Below are 26,126 nucleotides of genomic sequence, written 5' to 3' on the forward strand. Positions count from 1 at the left end.
ATTTTTTCCAAACTGTCCAGGTTCGGTGAGCCTGTGCCCGCCGTAGCCTCAGATTAATGTTCTTGGTTGAAAACCAATGAGCGGAATCCAATGTTAGTTAGTTACAGTTACATTTTATACAGCTTTGTATAATAATGGGGTGGGGGAATCTCCTTGACAACCACTAGTGTGTAGCATCCACCTGGATGATGCGACGGCAGCCATAGTGCACCAGAACTCCCACCACACACCAGCTATTAGTGGAGAGGAGAGAGTGATGTAGCCAATTTAGAGATGGAGATTATTAGGGGGCCATGATAGAGAAGGGCCAATGGGGAATTTTGCCAGGACACCGGGGTTATATCCCTACTCTTTTATGATAAGTGTCCTGGGATTTTTAATGACCACAGAGAGTCAGGACCTCGATTTAATGTCTCACCTGAAAGACAATGCTGTTTTTACAGTATAGTGTCCCCGTCACTATACTGGGGCATTAGGACCCACACAGACCACATGGTGAGCGCCCCCTGCTGGCCTCAATAATACCACTTCCAGCAGCAACCTTAATTTTCCCATCCAGGTACTGGCCAGGCTTAACCCTGCTTAGCGTCAGTAGGCTTTAGCATGGTTTTCTGCTGTTGAAGGTTCCACATGTTCTTCTCTCCACAGTTGTAAAACGTGGTTATTTGAGTAACTGTAGCCTTCCTATCAGCTTGAACCAGTCTGGCAGTTCTCCTCTAACCTCCCCCGAAGTGTCTATAACTCTGGAGCTGGCCACATGTAATGAGAAAGATAGCAGAAATGAAATGTTTGCAGATCTCATTCTATAAACACATACTTTAGATTTCCCTGATCATATTTCTGTAGCTAAAACTCTGTACTAATAAAAAAAAGAAGAGGTCATGCCATTGTTCTTTTATAGTAGATACATGAATCTTTATTACTTTAATATAATTTGCATTTTGGTTACAACTGTATATAACATAATCATAAAAGAAATATAATCATATATCTATTATATTCATGTTGATAATAAACTGTACACCTGTTAGATATTCATATTTATATATATATATTTACAATACATACATGGCCATAGATATATTTGTATACCTGCACATATATAGCAAAAAGAGGAAAGGATCTCAAATGTAAAGCTGCATCTGGCACTGGCTCATATCCTTTTACTTACGATTTTTAGGTTTATGAATGCTCTTACTTTACAGCACACGCAGCACACACCGAGACTGAAACTTAGCCCAGACCCGCTGGGAATGTAGAAACTATACGGCTATACGAACGCTTTAAAGTGGTGACATCATACTGCTTACTAGTATACGTTTGGCATCTGGCACTCTAGTATTATTAAGTATAAAAGTATTAGTTCTTTTCTAAACCTACTCCCATCTCATACCTCTGGAGAAAAAAAAAAAAAAACATTTTATACGTCCATCTGAGAATTTCTCCTGAGGTATAGGAAAGAACACTAAGTAGTTAATAATTAATCTACACTGGTTTATGGCTGAATAGCAGCATAATACGTGTATTGACGTCCATTGCCCTTATTTGATCATTCAGACGTGACAAGATAAAGACACAAACACACAAAAGTCCCCCTCTTCATCAAGAAAGACAAATGATCACCATGACAACAACTTCGAAGAGAGGCTTTACACAGTTTGCAAACAGAGTCTTGTGATTCCAGCTTCAACGATTTACTGCAGTCTTTGGTAAAACAGGTAGAATCGATAAAACAAACTCCTAAAATTAGTCCATATCCATGAGGTGCATATCCATCCAGTGCAGAATGTCAAAGGAAGGAGGAAGGAGCTGGGGACTGATGTCTTGAATGTGTAGTGTTGGAATACAGAGGGCACTTTCAGTTACTGTTTCATGATCTACGAGTTTGGGATTAAAATGTGTAGCGATACAGCGTGGCTGCTGGCTATTTCGGTTCCTCCTTGAATCCTCCACTTCGCTGCTGCATAGTGTATCTTCAGTACTTAACAATGGACATTGCAGGACAATGTGACTTTCACAGGCAATATAAAATATCAGTCATGTGGTTATTGCCATAGGCAATGGCTTATCCTTCATATTCTAGGCTACACTCAAACCGAGGTCAGTGAGGTTATAAGGACAATGGTCAAGTGACAGGAAGATGATTAACTGAGCCACAAAATGATAAGGTTCACTTAGAAGGCATAAAGCCTGTGGGACTCGAATGACTTTGAATCCTTTTAAGCATATGAGTGTGTAGTAAATACACACAGAATATTAACACGTTACATTGTTAATACACAGCAATATGTTTAAAGGCCAAACCCTGTCATTGTTATTTGGGTGAGAATTCCCAAGACAAATAAATGCTATAAAATAAGTTGACATGGTTCATGTGTTTTATACCACAGCATTGTTGAATTCTCAAATCTGATTGCCAAAAAAGTGTTGATTAAGTTTCTAGAACAGCAGCTCTGACAATCGTTCCAGCTGTAATTCAACCCACAGGTTTATATTAACGTATTCATTCTAATATCTTAGCGTTTCTATAGTAACAGCTCATTTACAGGGACTTGTATGACAGACACACCTTATGTTATAATCACAAAGAAAAAAAGCATACTTGTTGATACGGTGAAGTTTTCCGTTATGAGGCATTTATGTAACATTAATAGAAGGAGTCTCCAGTGTCAGTGCTGTGGAACAGTTTTCTGCCGCAGGAGAGTCTTCGTGGATTCTCGGTAACCTGACAAGTTGCATTTTTTGTCTTATTAAATCCATGAGAAATAAAAATAAAAGAGATGCTCGTGAAGGGAATGATTATTTATATGTAATGATAAAAACTAACTTGTCTCGCGGATGTTTTCATAACATTAAAACTTGGAAGCGTTATGAATACTGTGGTATAAGAGGAATAAAACACTTTTTGTCATGCTGTTATAGGAAAGTAATCAGCGTCTGGGTGCTAACGGTAACTCCTGCTTTTGTGTCTCGGTGTCACATCACCTCGTTTTGAATTGCGTTCTTACAACAGCACACCCCCAAAATGATTTATGCCATACATATTATCTGTAATGGGAAACGTTTAATATACATACCACATACCATTCATCTTTTTTCTTTGCATATCAAAAAGCTTGGCTTGTGGCATTTTATTGCTTCGTGTTTGCCCCACATTCTGAGACAAAACTAAATCCTTACTCAACCAGTCTTCCCTTTCATAATAACAAGCTTCGGAAAAAAGTCAGACAATTAAAGAGCAGGGAGAGAAGAAAAAAGTTGGCCCAGAGCTAAGAGATCGAGTAGTACACAAGAAGCAGAATCTAAAAACAGGCACAAAGTATGAAAAAAAACAACATGGGGACAGAAAACGTCCCTCAAGCATTCAACTGAGAAAGGAAAGCAAGAGACGGAAATATGCAGTGGCAGGAGAGAAAAGCTCATACAAATATTTTAACACTTATTATTCTTCTTATTTAGCATTAGTATAAAGACCATAATATGGCTATAATCTCCAAAAGTGTAAAAATAATAATAATAATAATAATAATAATAATAATAATAATAAAAAACTAAACTTAAGAAACCCCTGAACATTTGTCATTCTGATTTGAAAATGCTAATGTGGCCCAACAGCTACTTACAATAGCCTATTTCAAATTGTTAAAAGATTTCAAATAGTTGACCTGATGACATTATATGGCAAAAACTGCATCAAATCAGAACTATGTCATGTGATGGAATTCTCTCTCACTGCTTGCTCCTTTACTCTTCCTGTAAGTCTGCGTCTTTCCATTTCTCCACTGAGTGTGAGCAGATTGGATTTGAGCCAGGGACCCGGCGCTATGGTGCTTTTGGCTTCTGAACCTTTCATAGGTAGAGAATTTAGGGAGACTGGCAGCTGAACCACTAGCAATCAACACACTCATTTCAGATTCTGGGACATGAGAAAGGAGAATGGAAACTGATGGGATTCAATGGCAGAGAGGTGGTTGGACTGGACCTTTTCTAGCCCTGGCAGAGACAAGCTAACATAGGGTCGAGCGTCGACTACCCGCTGCCATGTTCTCTCTCTCCCCCAAACATCTGGCAGCATTTGCTCTGTCTCACTTTTTGACTCACCTTTCAGCTCCTGCCCATCTCTCCTCTCCCTGTTCTCTCGCAAAAACAGACTGTTTTCTACTTCTCCCCGCTGCTTGGTGTCCAACTTTTCTTTTTCCTCCTCGTTCGATTTCTGACTCAACTCTGCGAACCTCTGCTTACGAATGGGCATGTCCAGTTTTTTTCTCTCCCGCTCTCTGTCTTGCTGCTCTTCCTCTCCCTGAGTCTCTTCTTCACTCTCATTTTTTGGCTGTCTCCTTCTCTCCTCACTTTTACTCCTCCTCTCTATCTCCTCTTTTATCTCTCTCTGCCTACGTCGTCCTCTTGTCGCTGGTTCACTGAACTCCTCTACATCGCTGTGTTCTCCGTTGATGTTTCTGGGTAAACTGTGGGATCTTTGTCTCCTCCTCCTGTCCTTTGACCTGTGACCTGTGACCTGTGTTCGTTTGGGGCTCTCCTCCCGGCCCTGGCGCTCTGTCCTTCCTCTCTGGCCGCGGGTCCTGCCTGTTCTTGGAGGGCTGGACGTGGAATTCAGATGGCGGTGTTTGTGATTCACTGTAACCAGATCCGGCTGCAGGGCTGAGGACAGGGAGGAGACGGCTGCTCTGTGATCATGGCCTAGAGAAAGGGAGAGATTAAACGACCCAATTAGGAACTGCCAAAGCAGTACCACACTGAGTTTAACAACTGACAGCTTCAAACAGACACACATGCACAGTATATACATGCACATATGGCTATATGTAGGTATATGTCCTGACACACCAGTGGCAGCTCTGCAAGGCACTAGCCTGCCATCGGGAGCAACTTGGGGTTCAGCGCCTTGCCCAAGGACACTTTGGCGTGTGAAGGCATGTGGGTCGGGAATCGAGCCGCCAACCCAGCGATTAGTAAACAACCCTCATGTGGATTTAATATTTAGTACGTAGGAGCCTTATTTTCCAAGGTCTGTGTCCTGTGTTTCCTGGTATTGATCCTCACCCATTTTCCTTGTTTTTTATTATTATAAATTGTCTGTGTATAAGTCTGCTTGCTCTTTTAAGTCCACTTGGAATGTGGACAATGATTATTGGGGATTGCCTATTAAGCAATACTTGCATCCTGCCTTCCTGCACATTTTGTTTACATTGTTGGATAACTACAAGCCATAAGGAAGCAGTCATAGCAACATCAATTTAGTTTCTAATAAGGTTTGTAATAAAATTTCACCATGTGAAGGCTTTTCCCGGGCTGCCACATATGTTTTTGTACTATATAACCCACTACATTTGTCAACCTCACAACTTTCTACTTCTGTTTACTATTTATATGGCATATGGCATATGGGCTCAAATCTGACAGTAACGCCATTAAAAAACTAAACCTTGTTAAAAAAATATATGGGTTAAATGCTATTATGTTATACCAGAATATATACTGAAAAATATCTTTATTGATTATTTTGGTTTCCATACAGGCTGCTCTACTCTAAAGCACTAACTCTCGTCATTATTTTACATTACCATTAGACAGCACAGGCTCCCAGACTAGACACACTGAGCGGACGACTTCCACACACGGTTAAAGAGATACAGTACATTTCGCAATAGAGAAAGAGAGGTAGAGAAAACAGGAAAATGGGAGAACTAACAGGAACGACTACCAACCGCGTGTTCTCGGTCCGCCCGATCACATAGAAGCAAGGTTCGCCCAGCTTGGAGTTGGTCATACAGAGAGAAAGACTGGAAAGCTCCACTGAGGGACAGACAAAGAAAGGAAAGCGAGAGAGGGAAGAATGTAGAGAAGTAGAAAAGTGTGAAGGTTTCCATCACGGTTAAGAGGGAAGGAGTTTTCAAATGAAAAAGGATAATAAAAGAAAAGGAAACAGAAGATCCAAGAGACAAGAAAGAGTAAATGTTGGAGACAGGAAATCAAATTGCTCGAGAATAGAACGGAAGGACGGGAAGAAGAATCAAGATAGTCAAGAAATATGAAAACATAAATATATGTCAAAGCAAAAAGAAAGTGACTCAAAGGACAGAAAGCATGCAAAATAGAAAAAAAAAGCACAGGAGAAAATGTTGTTAGTAATCTGTTAAAGAAAGAAAGAAAAAGAACAACCCATACACCCAGAATTGTCAGCCTTATATCTTTACAGCGAAATTTCATTGGCATTTATGTCCAGCAATGTCTATCTGTATCATCCTCTCACATTCATCACATGCTCAGCTCAAAACATCTTTCAAAACATGCACTGGATTCCTCATGATAAATGAGCCTTTGAAAGAGACTCGTGCCTCATACTTGAAGTAAGCATTTGGCATGTCTCATTGGGGGTAAACTTACCGTAGTCAGGAACGTATCCGTTGCCTTTTTTCAGGACAAGATGGATCTTATGGCCTGCAGTCCTGATCTGCTCCACAGCCTGACTGTGGCTCATACCTGCTGTGTTGTTCCCATTGATCTCCACTAACTGGTCGCTCACCTGCAACATTAACCAGAATTGCACTGTTAGGCTTATAGTAAACACGTGTGACCTGCAATTTTGCACCAGATCTCCATTAACATAAATAGAGATACATTTTAAGTACAGCTTATACACTTTCTGTATTATTTGAGCAAAAAAATTAAATGACCGAAACTAAGCCATGAAGTTCAAGGTACTCTCCCGTACAGCTCCGCAATCAAACTGTATCAAGACGTAGATCTGGGCAAGAGTGTAAAACCATTTCTAAAGCTTCGAATGTTCCCTGGAGCGCAGTGCACTCCATCATTGTAAAATCAAATAAGCTTGGAACAAAAAGGAACTCAGTAATGGTGCTAGAAGGGCCTTGGTGAGGAACCCAGTGACCATTCTAACAGAGCTTCTCCCAGAGATAGAAGAACCTGGACAACCATCTCAGAAATACTCATTCATCAGGCTTTTATGATAGAGTGGCTAGATAGAAGCCACTCTGGAGTAAAAGGCATATGGCAGGCACTTACAGAACTCAGAGAGCATAAGGGAAGAAGATTCTCTTGTCTAATGAGACAAAAATGACACTCTTTGAGCTGGACTCCAAGCACTACATCTGGCAGAAACAGGTGCAGCTCATCACCTGGCTAATACCATCCCTACAATGAAGCATGGTCATGGTAGCATCGTACTATAGGGGTGCTTCTCAGCAGCAGAGATGGGGAGACTGTTTAGAATTGAGGCAAGGATGAATGCAGCCAACTACAGAGAGGTCCTTAAAGAAATCCTGTTCCAGCGTGGACACAACATGAGACTGGGATGAAGGTTCGCATTTCAGAATGAAAATGACCCAAATCATACAGCCAAGACAATGGTGGAATGGTTTCAGGACAAGCGTGTGAATGTATTTGAGTATCCCAGCCAAAGCCCAGACTTGACCCCCAAGACATCCATGGAGAGACCTGAAGATGGCGGTTCACTGATGTTCGCCATCCAATTTGCTTGCGCTTGAGATGATCTGCCAGGAAGAATGGGAGAAACTGCCCAAATTCACGTCTGCAAAACTTTTAGAGACTTACCCAAGAAGACTCAAAGCTGTAACTGCTACTAAATATGCTTCTACAAAGTACTAAATAACGTATCTGAATACATGTACAGCGCCAATATTCGCCTAATTATTACTAAAATCCTGTAGACACTCACTGTACATATACAAACATCCACACCCACTAACCTGCATCTTCCGGCTTCTCGAGGCTGGTCCTCCTTCCATCAGGCCCAGAACATAAAGATCCATGTTATATTCGCTTCCTCCTCTCAGACTGAACCCAAAACCAGTGGGGCCTCTCTCTAGCTCCACACTGTAGTACCGTGATGTATCCTGGGACAGAGAGAGAGAACAGATATATAAGGCTGATTTCACATAGTCATACGTTTCCATGCCAACAAGCCTAAAAGAGTAATATGTTGCCTGACCTTTGGTTTGGACCTGTGAGGCTTTCTGCTTCTGTGATGGAGATCACTGCCTGCGTGCTCAGAGGACTCTAAGGGAGACAGGAAGGAGAGTGTGAGAGGAGTGGAACGAACAGCCAATCAGAGAGGAGGAATGTGAAGTGACGGTATAATGGGACACGGGCACAGCGGTTAAGGTGACACTTTTTATTTGATCACAGTACTCTGTAGATTACAGAGGTTACGCACATCCATATTGGAAGAAACTGCAAGAATTACCACCCTTTTCCTATACAATCCTCACAAATGTAGGGGATTATAAATAATTTGACTCTGGGCCACCCAGTTGTTTGTTGGCCAGCTGTGCAACACTGGTTAAAGTGTAGCACTGGTTTCTAAATTGTGCAAATGAGAACCAGAAAAGTTCATGTTACAGCTTTCTAAAACGTACATAAAACTCTATAATTTTGGGATAAATACATACAAATGAGAAATAGCGTTTAATCCGTTTCAAAGGATGAAGTAAAAGAGAAAATGATCATTATGCAAAGCAAAGAGAACTTTGCCAAGTCAAAAAGCCATTTAAAGAAACATATGCAACTCACGAGCACTGGAGCGCGGGACTACGGTCAGAAGCAATGTGTTGCCCGCTCTGCGCAGTATCTGTGCCAGCTCTCTATGGGGCAGATTGACCACACTGCGTCCCTCTACTGACTCCAACCGATCCCCGGGCCGAATCAGGCCACTTCGCGCTGCAGGACTGCCACGACGTACTGTCACAAACCGGTGAGGCAGCAGAGACGCCGCTGGAAAGACAGTGAATTTTTTCATTACGTTAGTTGGACTTTTTCAGGATATGTAGTGTAAGATCAATCAGGAATGTTTCCCTTAAAATTTTATATATATATATATATATATATATATATATATATATATATATATATATATGATACACATAAAATGGAACTGAATTAGAGACAGCTAGAATGACAAAAGACACTACAGACTACTGAGTCCACAATAATTTAGAAGTGCTGAACAGTCCACATAAGAGATCAAACAATCAATGGAATAGAGGGGAAGAAAAGTAGAGAGCAATTTGAAGGGGATGCAGAGCCAGTGTGTAAGTGCAATTATTCATCAGCTGGGCCAAAAAATGTTTTGACTCAATTTACAGTATCTCTCAGAGATGGACTGAGAACGACTCTGAAACAGTAGCAATGATCTTCGACGATTCTGGCAAAAACCTACAGGTGCCCAAAGGGAGACAAAGAGACATTCATATTGTACTTACTTAAAGCTAAGATATCTAAATGTATATAGTGAGGGGAAATAAGTTGTTGGATACTTTTTGTGTTTGTTATTTAATATACTTCTAACGCATAAATCCACTTAAAATATACTGTTTATAATGCATTTTGACTTTTAAACAAAAACAGTATATATTCATAAGGTTCATATATTCACGTTGTATTTATTTAAAGGCTACAAAAATAAAGAAAATTCTAGACATGAGTGCTGTAAAAAATGCTCTCACACAAATGGCATTATAAAAGACATTGATTAGGAATTGATTTCATTATCATATCACTATCAGACTAATGACAAGGAAGGTAAGAGAGAAACCAGCAGTAACTAAAACGAGTTGCAGGATGACATTCCTACATCCCACAACAAACTTCTCCACAGAGATGCACATCTAAAAGCATTTAGATCAATCAGAGCTCATTTGGAACGATATACTTTGTTCAGCCGAAATAAAATGAGAACTCTTTGACAATAATTCAGCTTGTCATGTTTGGAGAAACAAGGGTTGCGCATATGATCCCAACAACGGCACGCCAACAGTGAAGTATGGAAGTTGGAGCATCATGATATGGGGCTGCTTCTCTGCAAACTGTACTGTGGCATTACGCATCATTGAAGGAATCATAAATAGAGAGATGTAATGGGACATATTAGATGAGAATTTCATCATCAGCCAAGAAACTGAATCTGGGGAGAAGATAGATGTTTCAACAAGATACTGATCCCAAACATACCGGCAAAATACCTCAAGAAGGCCTTGCAAGGTCTAGCCCAGGGGTGTCCGATCTTATCTGGAAAGAGCCGGTGTGGGTGCAGGTTTTCATTCCAGCCAAGCAGGAGCCACACCTGATTCCACCTGTTTAATCAGTTGATCTTGGCTTTCAATAGACTCAGGTGTGGCTTCTGCTTGGTTGGAATGAAAAACTGCACCCACACCGGCCCTTTCCGGATAAGATTGGACACCCCTGGCCTAGCCAATCTCCAGAATTTTCAATACCATTAAAAATTTATGGAGGATTTCAATCTGGCTCAATATATCAGTTTTGGAAACAATATGGACCAGTGTTTGACCAACTGCAAAAAACTAATAATATTCTGTTGTTTGTCTACATTTGAACTGGAGAGAGAGACAATGCAGCACTTTAAACTGCATATCCGAGATATCTACTTCTAGGTTGTGCTAGTGTTGGATTCTAGTACAAGTTCATAAGTTAAAAAAAAAAGAAAAGAAAAAAAATTTCCATAACAGCTATAACACAACTGTTTGTTTGTTTTTTAAATAAGGTAAGTAGTAATAAATTAAAGCAAAATGCACACTGTCCTGATAACTGTCGCGCAATCAACATAAGATAAACAATTTAAATGTATAGCCACAAGAGCTTCAGTTAACATTCACATCAAACAACAAAATGGGACCGTGGCATGGTTGTTGGTGCCAAACAGGCTGGTTTGAGTATTTTAACTGCTGATCGCCTGAGCTTTTCATGTATAATGGTCTTGAGAGTTAACACAAAAACATCCAGTAAGCGACATTTCTACGGGCGGAAGCAACTTGTTGACGAGAGACGGCAGAAGAGAATGGCCAGACTGGTTCGAACTGACAGGAAGGCTATGGTAACTGAAATAACCACTCTACACAACTGTGGTGAGCAGAAAAGCATCTCAGAAACAACGGGTCCCACTCCTGTCAGCCAAGAACATGAATCTGAGAGTGCAGTGCACACAGGCTCACCAAAAAAGGACAGAAGAACTTGTCATCCCTTCCCTGGCTTTCTCTTTTTTCTCTTTCATCATTGTTTCTCGTCTTCTCTCATCTCTCTCTCCTCGTTTCCTCTCACCCGTCCGTTCTTATTTTAGCCTTACTCACAATTCTCCCTCCATTGTATCTCTGTCATCTCTTTCACCTTGCTCTGGTTTTTTTTTTTCCCGCTCCATCACTTTCTCACCCTCAGTACGCAGGGTGTTCCTGTCAGGATGAGACTGTAACATTACATAAGCCATCGAACACGGTAAACATCGTGCGCATACCCGGCGCTCATCTGTCCACAAAGCCGAGCTGACATTTAAACTCACGTGCTGTTCTCTGCTCTGTCGGACATTATAGGCTCATCGTCTCTCCTCACACAGCTTCATTACAGCTGCCGAGGATGAAATACATGGTTTGGCTAATAGAGTTTGTGCATAAGCATTCAAAAGTCCGTAATAAAAAAAAAACAGGAATTAAATTGGACGTATATTATCAACGATATCATCTCTAACATATTCTGCCTTCACAGCGTTGATCCGACCTCAGCCTGGAGTTTGCCTGGAGAGATGCTGAACTATTTCATGAGGAAGAAATTGATTTTTCAGTTGTTTTTTTTCCCCCCCCAGAGAATTATTAACAGCAGCCTCGAGACACGTGTGTGATTTAGACACAAAGTTTACACAATGTTTTCCTCATGTCAGCATCATGTTCGCTACATTAGCCTTGGCTAATCTATCACATTAAGGATAAGGAGGTCAGGGGTGTCAATTTTCTTTCGGTATGAACTGCTGCTGCTGTTGTTTATTTTTTCGTGTAGACATGGACGTGATGCCATCTTTGGTTTGTTCAAGCCAAACTGATTTTATTTTATTTTCTTTTAGCTTAATATTTATGCAGGATATTTCAAGTTGCGGTACATGATTCACAGATCCATTTTTTAATCCTGAGCTTGAACCTCCTAAAAACATCCTGGGAGTTGGATGGACTATCTAGTGTGTATTCCTGTTGCTCCCAGTGTTCCACCTGAACCCTGACTACAATAAAACAATTACTGAAGATTAATGCTTCAATGATTTTCAGATTTACAGAGTATGTCTTTTTTATTATTTATATGGGTAATTACTCTGAAAATATCCATGCACAGGTGTTCCATTTGGGACTTTTTCTACATTCTATATTATACATATATACATCTCCTCTCTCTCTCTCTCTCTCTCTCTCTCTCTCTCTCTCTCTCTCTCCCACACACACACACACACACACCCAGACACACTTACTTGGCTGTGACACACCAGGGTGTGAAAAGTGCAAAGTAAGCTGTAGAATTAAGCTGAGCTATGTATAAATCACAAGACCCTAATACACACATGAGCATGTATACACACACACACACACACAAACAGCTGGCTGCATAAGAGCCTGATTAATGGTGAAACACCAACACAAGTGAGCAGAACAAGACCACACACCAAAAAAGCATGAGCAAAAGAATTGGTTGAGAGAGAGAGGAGAGGAATGTGTGTGTGTGTGTGTGTGTGTGTGTGTCCACTAATGTAAAAAAGGCCGCTTACTGCAGTGGTTTTAACTAGCGTTAGTGTTACACAATGAAACTAAACCACCATAGCAGCTGGACTAGATTTCCCAGAGGAGGCTCGATAATATAATTTCTAATAGATTTGCCTGTCTGATTCAGCTGGGATATCTAATTTGCCTGGACTGACACGTCATAGCCTAGACGTACATGTATAGCATTACATGACAGGCAACAATAACAAGGTACAGAGTTCTTCCAATTACCTGGTTTGCCGCTACTATGACTGAATGTATATAATATTAGAGCTGATTAATCAGCACCGACAACCGAAACTATCGGTTATCGCAAAAAATCCACACTGATAATTTTTCCCAGTTGTGTCTGTTGCATGAGCGGCTGAGAAGGGTCCGCCGTCATTACACAGCACGAGAGAGGCCTCTAGAGGCGAAATAAAAACCATCACTGACAAACTTTGTTGTGTTATTTGAAGTGTTTTTTGATTCATTTTGGATGCACATCTTTTTTTTTACTTTACTATTCATTAATAGTTAACGTACATTCATATTTATATATTTAATTCATTTAAAAAATGTACAGTACATTTCCATGGTACAGTCAGTACTGTTTATTTATGTGATAAAGTTCAGCAAAGTTTTATTTTGTGTGTTATGGTTTCACTCAGTATCAATTTTAAAAATCACCAGTTGATTAATCAGTTATTGGCCGGTACTGTGCAACTTAGTTATCGGTATCGGTTGAATCCACTATCGGTCGACCTCGATATAATATATCGAAAGCAGTCTGCTACAGAATACGCATTGGAAATCATTTCAACTATAGCACTTATAAGTAATCCAGCTCAAATATGGCTTAAATCACATGCTGCGTTTCCAACAGACCATTTCAAATATAATTCACACCAGTGATAATACACAACTAATGCAAATGACTAATGCTATACCAATATTAATTAAGGAATAACACCTGTCAGGGCGTGTTGTTATAGGACAGGGTGGTGTGATATGACCTGACACAACGCTAAGTTACATTTAACCCCCCCCACCGAAGTTGATTAATTTCCTATGACAGGAAACCCTGAAGGTGTTCCGATAATACCACAGCAATTTGTCAATGATTACAATTTTTAAAAATTAATTCATTATAGTTACATTTAATGTTGTTGAATAGTCCTGAAGCAAGCGCGTTCTTACTATCACTTTTGCAGCCTGAAACTGGAGACTCCTTCCATAAATGTTAAATCAACAAAAAATTTCCTTACAGAAAACATATACTTATTTTATACAATTTCTTTGTAAAACAGCGACACACTGCAAAAAATGCCATCTTAGCAAGTGAGAATATCTTGAATCTCGTCACATTTATCTACTATTTCTGATTATAAGGTTACAATAAACCAAATACAAAATTATTAAGCCTATTTCTAGAAATATTTAGCTATTTTCGAGCTTATATTTTCTTATTCTATTGGCAGATAATTTTGCTTCTTTCCAGAAGTGATTGCTTAAAATTAGCAAAATAATCTGCCGATAGAACAAGAACCATTTAAAGCTTAAAAATAGTAAAAAATTAAATTAAATTAAAAAAAAGTCTAGAAATAGATTTTTAATAATCTTATACTTGGTTTATTGTAATCTTATAACATGAAATAGTAGATAAATGTGATTAGATTCAAGATATTTTTTTTGCAATACACTTTTAAAAAAATATATGTTAATTATTACAAACATTACATTAATATTAATACAATTAAAATTAACATTAATATGTTAATGTCCTGGACATTAACCGTGGGAATGCCAAAACACAACGTACCTGTCTAAGCCAAGCACCTGCAGTGATATAGACTTTAATTTCAAAAGGAAGAAGTAAATTCTTGTGGAAATATATATATATATATATATATATATATATATATATATATATATATATATATATATATAAATAAATAAAAACACTCTCACAAATACTGTGCACCAAGAAAACTATATACAACAAAGCAGCTGGAATGTAGTACATTGCATTCAACTTTAACATTATATAGTGAACAGAAGTAGCAGCACGTGTATTTGTGTGTGTGTGTGTGTGTGGGTGGGTGTATGTGTGGGTGTGATGCTTATATTGACGGTCCTAAAGTGCAGTCAAAAGGATGACAAAGTGAAACGCAGTGTGATTTCTGTTGAGATAAATAGGAGGGAATCCCCATGACAGGCCCTGGGACAACCGTCTGTGCTGTGTGGCTGTGTGTGTGTGTGTTACACTTATGGCCATGTAATTCATCCAAGCAGATAATTACCTTTAAGCAATCCGTGACACAATTCAGCGCATTATAAACACATGCAGCAATATTTTTAGCCATTTATAAAATGACATGCACCGCTACACTCCTATCACACTCTTCTCATCAAAGCCCTTCATTAATTCATTCCCATTTCAGATAAAAGGAAAACTGGCAGTCTTCAGATCACCTAGCTAAATCATAAAAATCATCAATGCAGCAACTCAGCGACAGTTCAAGAGGAGCATGTTGCTCTCGCTAGAGAAATCTAGTCAGATGCAGTCTAACAGGAAATTGAGAGAAGAGATAGTTACGTTTGGAATCCTTCACATTTTTCAGAGCCGACTGCAGTCTCTCCAGCATTGCTCAGTGTGTGTGTGTGTGTGTGTGTGTGTGTGTGTGTGTGTGTGGAGGCAGGGTCCTGATCCCAGTCTCACAGTCACACTCCTATTAAATCCCAGCAAACGTGAGAGCGAGCAAAATCTTGAGAGAATGACCGTGGCATCTGCACATGCAAACAAGCGAACAATTAAGAAAATAAAGGAACGAAAAACTCTGTAGGTCTCATGCTGGGAGCCGTTCAGCGTAGTGCACTCATTTTTAACTTCAGCATCTACGAGCAAATACGAACAGAGGGGAAGAAGGAGGGAGTTGGGAGAATGAGGTAGAGAGAAAGAGTGATGGGGAGGAGCAAATGAGGGAGAGAGGAAAGAGACCACTGCAGAGCAGCAGGGGGGGTTGGGGGTGGGGGGTTGAACGGGGGGGTTGTGAAATAGAGACAGAAAGCAAGAAGAGATGAAGCGAGAAGAGCGAAGGAAAGCGGGACAGTGAGAGACAGGATGGTGTGACGCAAGCGACACAGGAAGCAACTGAGACCGTGAGGACGAGGGACGATGTAGCAGTCTCGATTCTCGATGTCTGTAAAGGACGTACACAAGCATGACAAAAGTACTGCATCACAGACATGACGGCGATTTAATGATCATTTGGTCATTCTGGCGCAGTCTAAAACAGGGTGTGCATCCACACTGTGATCCCGCAGGGCTCGTGGAACTCGAGCAGAAGGAACGGGAAATATTTACTGTGATGTAGGCAGGGGATTAGAGGAAAAGGAAAGATAGCTGGTGTGAGTACTACTTAATAAATACCAGTTTGTTTTCTTTTAGAAAGAGAGACCACACACTCTTTCGGAAAGCTCGTCCTTTCAAGATTAGCAAATTTGCGAGGATAAAGTTCAAGAGGTTAAAATCAACCTAGGGCCTATCTGAAAAACAGTCTCCTCTGAAACTATTGGAACGGCGAGGCCAGTTAATTTGTTTGTGCTACACACCAAAGACATTTGGGTTTGAGAGCAAAAGATGGATATGAGACGAGAGTTTAGGTTTAGATTTCTGCTTTTACTTCCTGGTATTTATATGTAGATGTGTTAAATGTGTTAAATGTAGGGTGGTCACATGGTGGAGGTAGTGTCATGGCTTGGGCTTGCATGGCTGCTTCTGGAACAGGCTCATTAATTAATAAAAAAAAAAATCGAATTGGCCTTGCCATTTCAATAGTTTCAGAGGGGACTGTATAATTATTACTGGAGTATCTCTAGGGTTTGAGTCTGGTCTGACTTCATCTTATCAGTCATTTTTACAGACTGCACATGGAAACACTGCACAGTATTTTACCTTCTATAATATAACACCAGGTAATATACAATCTATTATGTACATCATACTAATACTGGATTAGACCCATCATTGCTCTTAAAGCAGCCTCGGGTTTCCGTGGCATGGATTCCACGAGGTGTTGGAAACATACCTTTGAGATTCTGGTCCATCTTGCATCACGTGCTTGCTGCAGATTTGTCAGGTGCACAATCATGCTGCAAATCTCCTGTTCTACCACATGCCAAGGATCCTCTACTGGATTCAGATATGCACATATACATGGAACCAGTTTGAGACAACTTGTGCCATTATAAGATGGGTAAAATGTGGCCAGAAAGGGATGCACCTATTCAGCAGAAATACTCAGATTGGCTGTGGTATTCAAACGATGCTCAATTGGTATTATATGGCCCAGTGTGTGCCAAGAAAAAAACTCCCTGCAGCATTACACTACCACCACCAGCCTGAACTGCTGGCACAAGGCACACTGTGGGGCATAATTCATGCTACTGATGCCAGATTTGACACTACCATCTGCATTCCACAGCAGAAATCAAGTTTCACTCGACTAGGCAATGCTTTTCTAGACTTGAACAGTCCCGTTTCAGTAAGCATATGCCCATTGCGGTTTCAGATACCTGTTCTTGTCTGCTAGGACTGGAACCTGATGTGGTCTACAGCTCCTGTAGCACATTCGCTATAAAGTTCAACATATCGTAAAGAGTGCTTATTTGAGTTACCGAAGCCTTCCTGTCAGCTCAAAGCATTCGGACCGCTCTACTCTGACCTCTCTTATCAGTGAGGCGTTTCTGCTCTCAGGACTGCCACTCTGTGGATGTTTTTTGTTTTCCACACCATTCTGTGTAAACTCTCGAGACTGTTGTGTGTGAAAATCCCAGCAGCTGAGAGGTTTCTGAAATACTCAAACCTGCACGCATGGCACCAAGAACAACGCCACAGTCCAGGTAACTTAGATCATATCTTCTTGAGGTTTTAGGTGATGAACATGTGTATGGATTTATTATTTTTTAAATTAACAACCATGCGTACATCGTGCATACAATCCCATCTCTGATTTGTTAGAGATGTCTTACCAGGCACAAGTTTGGAAATCTTATCCTGTTCGAATAGTACTTTAGATGAACTTGCATGAAGGAAAATTACTTGGTTTTTTTTCATGATCCTGTCTCACTTCCTATTTAAGTTCATTGTCCAGGCAACTTTTACCCGAGCCTGTTTATTATTACCCTTGCATTCACTTTCTCGTCCAATGTTTATTATTACCTTTGCATTCACACTGGCAGTATCGCTCAGCTCAATCTACCATGTTCTAATGAGCTTTCCAATGAGGCTAAATTAATAATTTGCACGCAATTAGCTCTAGGCTAGAACATGCTAATGTCTACTCTAATCTGCTTCCACCCACGTTGGTGCTAATTTAGCAAACACAGCCTTTCACTTCACATCTGTCTAACCATGTGTGTGGCTTGCAGATCAGGTAAAATATGTACGTATAAGGCTTGCCTTTGTGGCAGCAGCAGAGCGTATAATGACGTTAGTGTCAGATGTGCAGCGGTGCGGGAAAAACAGTCGATACGCCCATTTTGTGACACACGTCTCAAACCTTAGCCACACACTCATATCTCTATCTGTCATGTTGCTCCACCTTGGATAATCGCTCTGTTGATTGATCGATCAAGTGCTCTCTTATAATTTGTACTCTGGCATTTATCTCTCTCTACTCAGTGTGCTCCATCTGTCTCTTTCCTCTCTCTTACAACATTTCTCTGCAGATGTTGATTTTTCCATGGTGTTTCTGTTTGTGCAGCAGTTTAACTTGTGGTACATATGTTGATGCATTCCAGTGCATGGTAAAGCAGTTTGTGTATGTGTTTAAAAGGAGAGAAGCACATGGGTACGCAATTTTATCCAAGTGTAAATGCTAATTAGAAAAAGCTATTTATATATATGTATGCATATGCAATTGCATCTGCTGCAAAAGTGCAAACGAGCATGAAATAGCAGGGATACAGGAGTACCTATTAATGTGGTTGGTGAGTGTACAGTATGTAGTATGCAATAATAAGAGACCATTATAGTACATCGGTTTGATTAACCATTCGGCCATTTTTTCTTGCGCAGACCTGGGACCACTGTATTTTTTCCCCCTGTGAATTACTTCATACCCATCAGCATCACTAATGTTATTATGTACGAAAGCAACACACCCTCTCTTCAGCCTGAAACAAGAATTAATCAGGTTGTCCTTGTTGGCAATCTTGAAAACATCCCTCCATATTATTAACATTACAGGAGAATTTACTTCCTCCAGCACAAGTTTATAATGATTTCATCACTTCCTCCTCAATGCACTCCACATCAGAAAGTCTTTCCAAAATCCCACCCACACTGTTTGATTGACAGTGCTATGTCAATTACGGTGATTGCATTTTCACATGATCCATTTAAAAACTTAAAGTCTAGTTATTATCATTAAGATGAAAATTCGACAGAGATACTACAGAGCTCATACCCTGACTCATCTTCACACACACACGCAGATTCGCGCACATACAACACACATGTCCGCAAATTAAAATATCATTTACCATCACTCAGCAGTCAGATGATGCTTGACAGATTATTAAAAGCAGATGTAGCAGGAAATAATTCTAGGGTCATATTGATAGCAGTGAAAAGGCAACCTCAGCGGGTGTCAGTAAACAGACCCCTTCATCGTAGTTTGTTCCACTTCAGCCTCTCCTCACATTCGACGTTTTCAGAAGGTCGGTTTTTACTTTAATCTAAATCCTAACATTAGAAAAACATACAATATTTTGGTGGTCTGCTACCAATGGTGCCACGTTGTAAGTTGTTTAACACTGATAAAGCTGATATATTGTCTCATATTCATCTTTTTGATCCCGAACCCAAATGTCATCAGTGTGTAGTGAAAACAAATGATTCGGGCTTGCTGTTCCAATACTTTCGGCAGGGACTGTAGATAACACATCAGCACAACTCAGGAACACCAAAAGCACAGTGCTCACACACCACGAAAAACACTTGTAAGTATGAAATACTCAAAAATATGCATTAGCTTTTTGTCAATTTCTTGAGTTTACTTTTATATCAGACACCTTTCTTATGCTCCTTCAGCTAAGGCAGAGTTTATTCCTTTATTGCATATTCACAATTTCACATGACTACATGAATTCACATGGTCACTTTGTTGTTTGCTATTTTGGGGCATCTGAAATGTGTTTGGTGAAAACTGCACTGATTTAATTTTTTCTGTCAAATTTTCATTGAAATTCATTCTCATTAGAAACGACCTGCACCAAATAAACCTATATGTAGATGTTTGGCATGTTAATTGTGTACACAGTACTAATATCATGCTTCGCTCCCCATTGCATCACCGTTCCCTTGGTGACGAATGCCATGTTCTGGTATTTTAGTTTCTGCTGCGTTTCGTTTCACCCCAGTCCTGTCATTGGTTTGCTACTCAACTGAGTTCACCTGTTCTGTGTTAGTCCTTGTCTATACAGTACATACCCTGTTGTGTCCATGTCTCTCTGCAAAGTCCTGTCACACATCGACTGACATTAACTCTCATTGTACTCCTGGGTTTGACCCTCATCTCTTTCTCTCATTTTTGAATGTTGATTATCCTTGTTTGACATTGCTGAGTGCATTTTCACCCCTGATATGGAATGGTTAAAACTGCCTTAATAAAGCACACAAAGCACATTAAGCACATTCAATAAATTACTATTAGCTATTAGCATTCCAAATCATGTCTGTTTTTACTGATACACCCCAGTGGCATAGGATCCATGGAGTTCTAAAGAGGCAAATGATTAAACTAACTTGAGAAGGCAAAAACACTATGAACTTGAAAATAAAATACTAAGCCTTATCACACCAGTAGGTGGCAGTAAATTCACAAACATGGTCAGAGTGGTGGAACTTTTGTGTTCACAATGTTTCTAAACTATTTAGCATCTTAGAACCTGAAAAGAGCTGTTGTCAGGTTTTTATGTCTATCAAACAATAGATAAGATTCATAATATTCAATATCTTCCCCTTGAAGTAAATAAGAAAATTACTGGGTAAAGTACAAAATATAAATAATAAAATAATACAAACAATTCTGTAATTCACAGCCTTCCGTATCGCATGGCTTTTAAGTTCTCTGAACAAATTTTAAAAAATGAATAAATATAATAATATACTCAAAATTTATCATCTTCAATCCATCAAATACTTTTAAGCATTTAAGCATTGCCAAATGAGCTTAGATAGGATAAGTGCTATGCTTTCTACGTGCTGTACAACAGAACAACTTTCTGCACCCTATGTAGTGTACAGTGACCACTAGAAAGCCATTTCGAATATAGACATAAAAAAAAAAAAAAAAATCAGGGCCATGAAAGTACATTTTTGTCTTAATGTATTTACTCAAGTATGTCCACTAATGCTCAACACATTTTACATAAAACCAAATCCAAATTGCAAAGCTACAGCCATGCATCTAGATTTCGACCGATATTCCTCGTTCAACAATTATTCAATACCAGACTGCTTTGTGAACGAGGATCAATACAAAGGATTTGCAGAAAAATTGATTCTCAAGCATGGGATCAGTACCAGCAGTTCGTGATCCAGTTTCATATCCAGAAGACGTAAGTATCGCACTTTATATTTTGTGAATGTTTGCGAATCGCCTTTCCGAATGTGCTTGTTAGCAAATTCCACGGCTAATGCGGCTAAAGTTACCGTTGTCTCTGATTGTATTCACGGAGACCAGAGCTATGTGGTCGTTTATATTTTTAACCCGAAAACATTTACTGCCTGTATAATTCATACATTTAGGGGAGAACACCAGTATTTACGGTGTCAGTCGTATAAGTTATCCTGATTTGTTGTTGCCGTAGTATCCGAAGCACGAGCTGTAAAGGCTCTCTTCCGGAAAGGGGTAGGGAGCAGCAGCTCATGTGCATTTAAAGAGACACATATGAAAACTAAAAGGGGCATTTACAGCATGGAATAATAAATGATCCGAGGGGTATTTTGAGCTGAAACTTCACAGACACATTCTGGGACACCTGAGACTTATACTCTGTATTGTAAAAAGGTGCATAATAGGTCCCCTTTAATGCTTCTGTGTTATGGAAGCACTCACCTCTGCCGTTCTCCATGTCCTGTGATGCAATCACGAATCCAAATCCCTCTCCTGGCCTCCTCTTCAGCTCCACCTCAAATCCACGTGTCACAGGCGGTCGGCTCTTCTCTTCAGTCTTCAATCTGGGAAAGAGTATAGTCCCGCCCTCCTCAGTACTCATCCAATCGCGAGGCTCCAGCGTTAGTGTGACAGGTACAGAGTCCAAGAAACTGGTGCTCTGGACCAATGAAGAGCGCACCAGGGATTGAGGGGGCGGGGTAAGAGACTTCCGTAGCAGAGGTGGAGTGTCAGTAACCGGGATCTGAGAGGCAGAGGCAGGGCGTGGCAGAGTGGGGCTGTGTTGACGCCTATACTTTGGTGAGATCGATGAATATATGGAGCCTATGAAGAGGAGATAAAAATTATATAAAGTATAATTGTGAACAAATTGTCGGCAATGCATACAGAATGATGTTTTCTTTTTAGTTGAACAGTCAGGTACACTGCAATTTCAAAATTCTATTAAAGATCTGCTTTATATGGCACTTGCCTCCTCTATAAACTAGCAGGATGACCTCTCCACTTTTGGTGTGCTCTTCCAAAATACGATGGACCTAGAACAATATTGAACATTTCATTTTCTGTTTATAATGCTATACTGCAATTTCCACTCTTCCTCTCTGTACCTGAATGAAGTTGAGGCTCTGCACATCAGCTCCATTGATCTTCACGATGGCGTCACCAGGTTGGAGACCGTTACACTGCTGCCGGTCCCACACTCTCTTCACCACCGCTGTCCTGCCTCCTTGTCCGCCCGCCATCAAGCTGAACCCCAAACTCCCATCTTGTTTGCACTTTGCCAGGGCAATGGGCACCAGCTCCCTGCCCCCACCATTGCTCATCGCCCCTGGTGATGGGACACTGCTGCCTGGACTGCCGCTGTTGGCACTGCTGAAAGTGAAGTACGGCCCATCGGAGTGTACGCTGGTGGGAGGGGTGAGCAGGGAGCGTTGACCATTTTGAAAGTATCGTCTCCCTCCGGCAGGGGAGGAGGAAGTGGAGGCGTGGCCTGATTCTGTTTGGGGGAGGGGCAAACGAGAGAGGGGCGGGCTGGGGGCATAGGAGGAAAGGTCACTATCGGAGGACTTGGTAGAGTAAAAGCGCAAAGGCGATGGTGGGTAGAGAGAGTTGTTGTTGTGGTTTCGGATAAAGGAGGCTCTAAAAGGGAAGAGGAGAAGGATGGAGATCAACAAAAACTGCAAAGATGTATGGAAGCAATAACTAGGTATATATGGTCAGTTATCTACAACATGTTTATTGTCCCAAAGTGCAGAGCAGTCCATAAATATGACACAATTATTAATGGTTTTGCTCTGTATTGAGACCACATTCATACTCTCTTTATATCAGGAGCAATATTTTTTTATTTCAAATTGCTTGAAATAAAAAAAATACAAAAAGAAAACAGTGTGCATATTTTTTGTAAGAGCCAGAGTGATAAATGTAACCTGTGTGATCCTATTGCTGAAACCACTTCGCTGTCACTCTGGCTGGCCAGATCTGCGCTCTGCAGCTGCCTGATCCTTCTTTGAGAATGTGGCTGCCTGAGGCTATCGCTCTCTCCCTCACTGGAGTATCGGTAAGAAGATGGCATTCTTGGAGGTGGTGAATAATGTGACGTGTTTCCATTGGCGTCCAGGCTAAACCTGGATGCACTTCTTCCATAGGCTCTGGGATATCTCCCCTCTTCGTTGTACATAAGCCCACTGTTATTGAGAAGTGTTTGGGTTTGTGGGAGCAGGGCCTGGGCTTTGGGCTGGGTGGTGGTTGGAAGAGGTGAAGGATGTGAAGCAGTCGCCTGAGACAGTCTAGGGCTGCCATCAGGGTCATAGAGTATGGGGTAGCCTCTACGGACCACCATATCCACGCTCTGGCCCACAGGCACAACCCTCAGCATTTCCACCACTTCTTTATGAGAGGTTCCCAGCACACAGGTGTCGTTAATGTACACCAGGATATCCCCTAAAGAAAGAGAGAGAAAATACTAGATATTAATGCACTATAAAAGTAAATAGGTCATTTAAAGTAAACATTGGACAGCATGAAATATAACCCAAAAATGATATTAGAAAATGCAGTTTACTACATGACTTTGTGGACTAGTGAGATAAATTGCAGTGACATTTCCTTATGCTGATTTCTTAGAGAGAGAAAAAAACTAATGCTGTGTCTAAAAGAGACTGGAAGAGAGACAGTAATACAAACCGCTCTGATGTATTTTAATCACAAATTCTCACTTTCCCTACTTAATTCTTGATAATAACACTTGAGAACTGATTTTTTTTTTTTAATCTAAATTCAGGGGTTAGGACTTATTTTTAAGTCTAATTTTCAAGAGTCCTGGTCAAAGCCTTTTGAAGGTTATCAAAACGTAATTTAGAAAAAGCAGGCTACTTTCAATATCCTGTTTAAAAAATACTGTACAACTAAAAATTGCATTATAAATACTTACTATAATAGTATACTGAATCAAACGTAAAAACTGTGAAATTGTATTGAAATCTGCTCATTTTACAGACATGAAAACAGCTGCCTAGAAGCATTTTTTTTTTTTGTCTAGAAGAGTTTGTAAAAACATTTCGTTTGCAAATAACTGAGACAAGAGTGCAAAGAAAAGACACAGAGTGTTTGTCCGCTTGGCAAAGCTTGCGAGACATACAGTATACACACACACACACACACACATGTTGTGTAAACCTGAACCTGACGGAGCGAAAGCCGCGAGTGTTTGTTTTTGGTTGAATTTTTTGACAGTGCCCTGAAAAAACGTGGTCTGAATAAACATGAGCCCAGAGTTCAGTTAAAATTTTGCCTGTCTTTTGAGTCCTCGTCCACATCCTCACACACCAGGGTTCTACAGGAAGATAGGCGAGGTTTCTCGAGAGACATTCAGCATGTGGATGGCATTTACAAAAACCGACTTGGGGACCCTGGACGCGCTGCATTCTCCTCAAACATTATAGGAAAAGGCCTAATGTTGTTACAAATCCATCATTCTGACACGTGGTTCTGTGAAAAATATATATTATTATGGGTTTTTCTTTAAAGGTTAGTCTTTGCTCATATATTCAGTTAAGCAATTCTCACCCATCTTTTCCAAGGGTGCCAATAATTCTGGCATGGACTGTCCTATCAGTCAAACAAACAGCACATCTTATCCAATCTGCACCAACATTCTACAGGCAACAGACATTACACTTCCTATAATTGTGCCTATAATAGTAATTACGTGAATGTAATTATATCCGGCTCAGAAAATTCGAATTGAAATGAAATGAACTGTCGGTGCACTGATGATGCTGTCTAATAAACAGCTTGTTGCATACTAACTACTAGCTGTTAGTCCTTTCTGCATATCAGTTGAAAGTCTGAGCTCTCTTAACCCGTGTGAACCAAAATCCATTTCTCCTTATAGGAAAAATATGGGGGATATGAAACTGACCAAATGGACCACACAGAACACATTTCTGAAATTATTTTTGAAATGCAACCCCTGCTTGTGAAAGATCTGTAATTTTACACGTAAGTCACGTTGAGAGTTTACAGTAAATTTTTGATGTTATATATATGTTACGTTGAGCGTTTACAGTAAATTTTTGATGTTATAAATGTTACATTGAGCGTTTATAGTAAATTTTTGATGTTATATATATGTTACGTTGAGCGTTTATAGTAAATTTTTGATGTTATATATATGTTACGTTGAGCGTTTACAGTAAATTTTTGATGCTATATATATGTTATGTTAGGCGTTCATAGCAAGTTTTTGATGTTATATATGTTACGTTGAGCGTTTATAGTAAATTTTTGATGTTATATATATGTTAAGTTGGGCGTTTATAGTAAATTTTTTATGTTTTATATATATGTGTAACGTTGGACGTTTATAGTAAATTTTTGATGTTATATATATGTTAAGTTGGGCGTTTATAGTAAATTTTTGATGTTATATATATGTTACGTTTAGCGTTTATTCCTCAACTGGAAAAAAAAAAATGATTCAGTTTTTTGCTTAAAAATATTCTAATTTGTTTCAACATTGAGACACATAACCACCAGTTCAGAGCTGTGATTTGCTTGGTTACCAGGGTTAAGAGTTGATGTCCCTCCAGGTGTGACGCTGTATATCTGCAAGAACTCTCGAGGCTGGCTGCCACCGGCAATGTTAAAGCCAAATCCCTGGGGTCCTTTACACACCCGAGTGTGAATCGAGTATCCTCTCAACTTACTTGGCTGATCTGTGAACTCGCCCACTAACAAAGAAACAGAAATTGAGAGAGAGAGAGAGAGAGAGAGAGAGAGAGAGAGAGAGAGAGAGAGAGAGAGAGCAACTTGATCTATGTATGCTACACAGAAATAATGTTAGAATAATTGTTAGAATAAATAAAAACCA

At 40.0% G+C, this 26,126-nt stretch overlaps 1 protein-coding gene across 2 annotated transcripts in view; it reads right to left on the reverse strand.

Annotated features, from left to right (window-relative positions):
• Positions 1-3,571: 3,571 nt before the first annotated feature.
• The window catches only part of LOC128607465 (membrane-associated guanylate kinase, WW and PDZ domain-containing protein 1), a 66,934-nt gene continuing 44,379 nt past the window's right edge, over positions 3,572-26,126 (reverse strand). For both annotated transcript variants that reach the window (XM_053624336.1, XM_053624337.1), the window contains 10 exons: positions 25,819-25,986; positions 23,182-23,695; positions 22,360-22,891; positions 22,224-22,287; positions 21,695-22,075; positions 8,572-8,772; positions 7,991-8,058; positions 7,749-7,895; positions 6,406-6,544; positions 3,572-4,698 (listed from right to left, as the gene is read on the reverse strand). In XM_053624336.1, the coding sequence (XP_053480311.1) occupies positions 3,905-4,698; positions 6,406-6,544; positions 7,749-7,895; positions 7,991-8,058; positions 8,572-8,772; positions 21,695-22,075; positions 22,224-22,287; positions 22,360-22,891; positions 23,182-23,695; positions 25,819-25,986 (3,008 nt within the window). In that variant the 3' untranslated portion in view covers positions 3,572-3,904. The remainder of the gene's footprint in view (positions 4,699-6,405; positions 6,545-7,748; positions 7,896-7,990; positions 8,059-8,571; positions 8,773-21,694; positions 22,076-22,223; positions 22,288-22,359; positions 22,892-23,181; positions 23,696-25,818; positions 25,987-26,126) is intronic.

The sequence above is a fragment of the Ictalurus furcatus genome, chromosome 5, assembly GCF_023375685.1.
Source record: "Ictalurus furcatus strain D&B chromosome 5, Billie_1.0, whole genome shotgun sequence".
Classification (NCBI taxonomy): domain Eukaryota; kingdom Metazoa; phylum Chordata; class Actinopteri; order Siluriformes; family Ictaluridae; genus Ictalurus; species Ictalurus furcatus.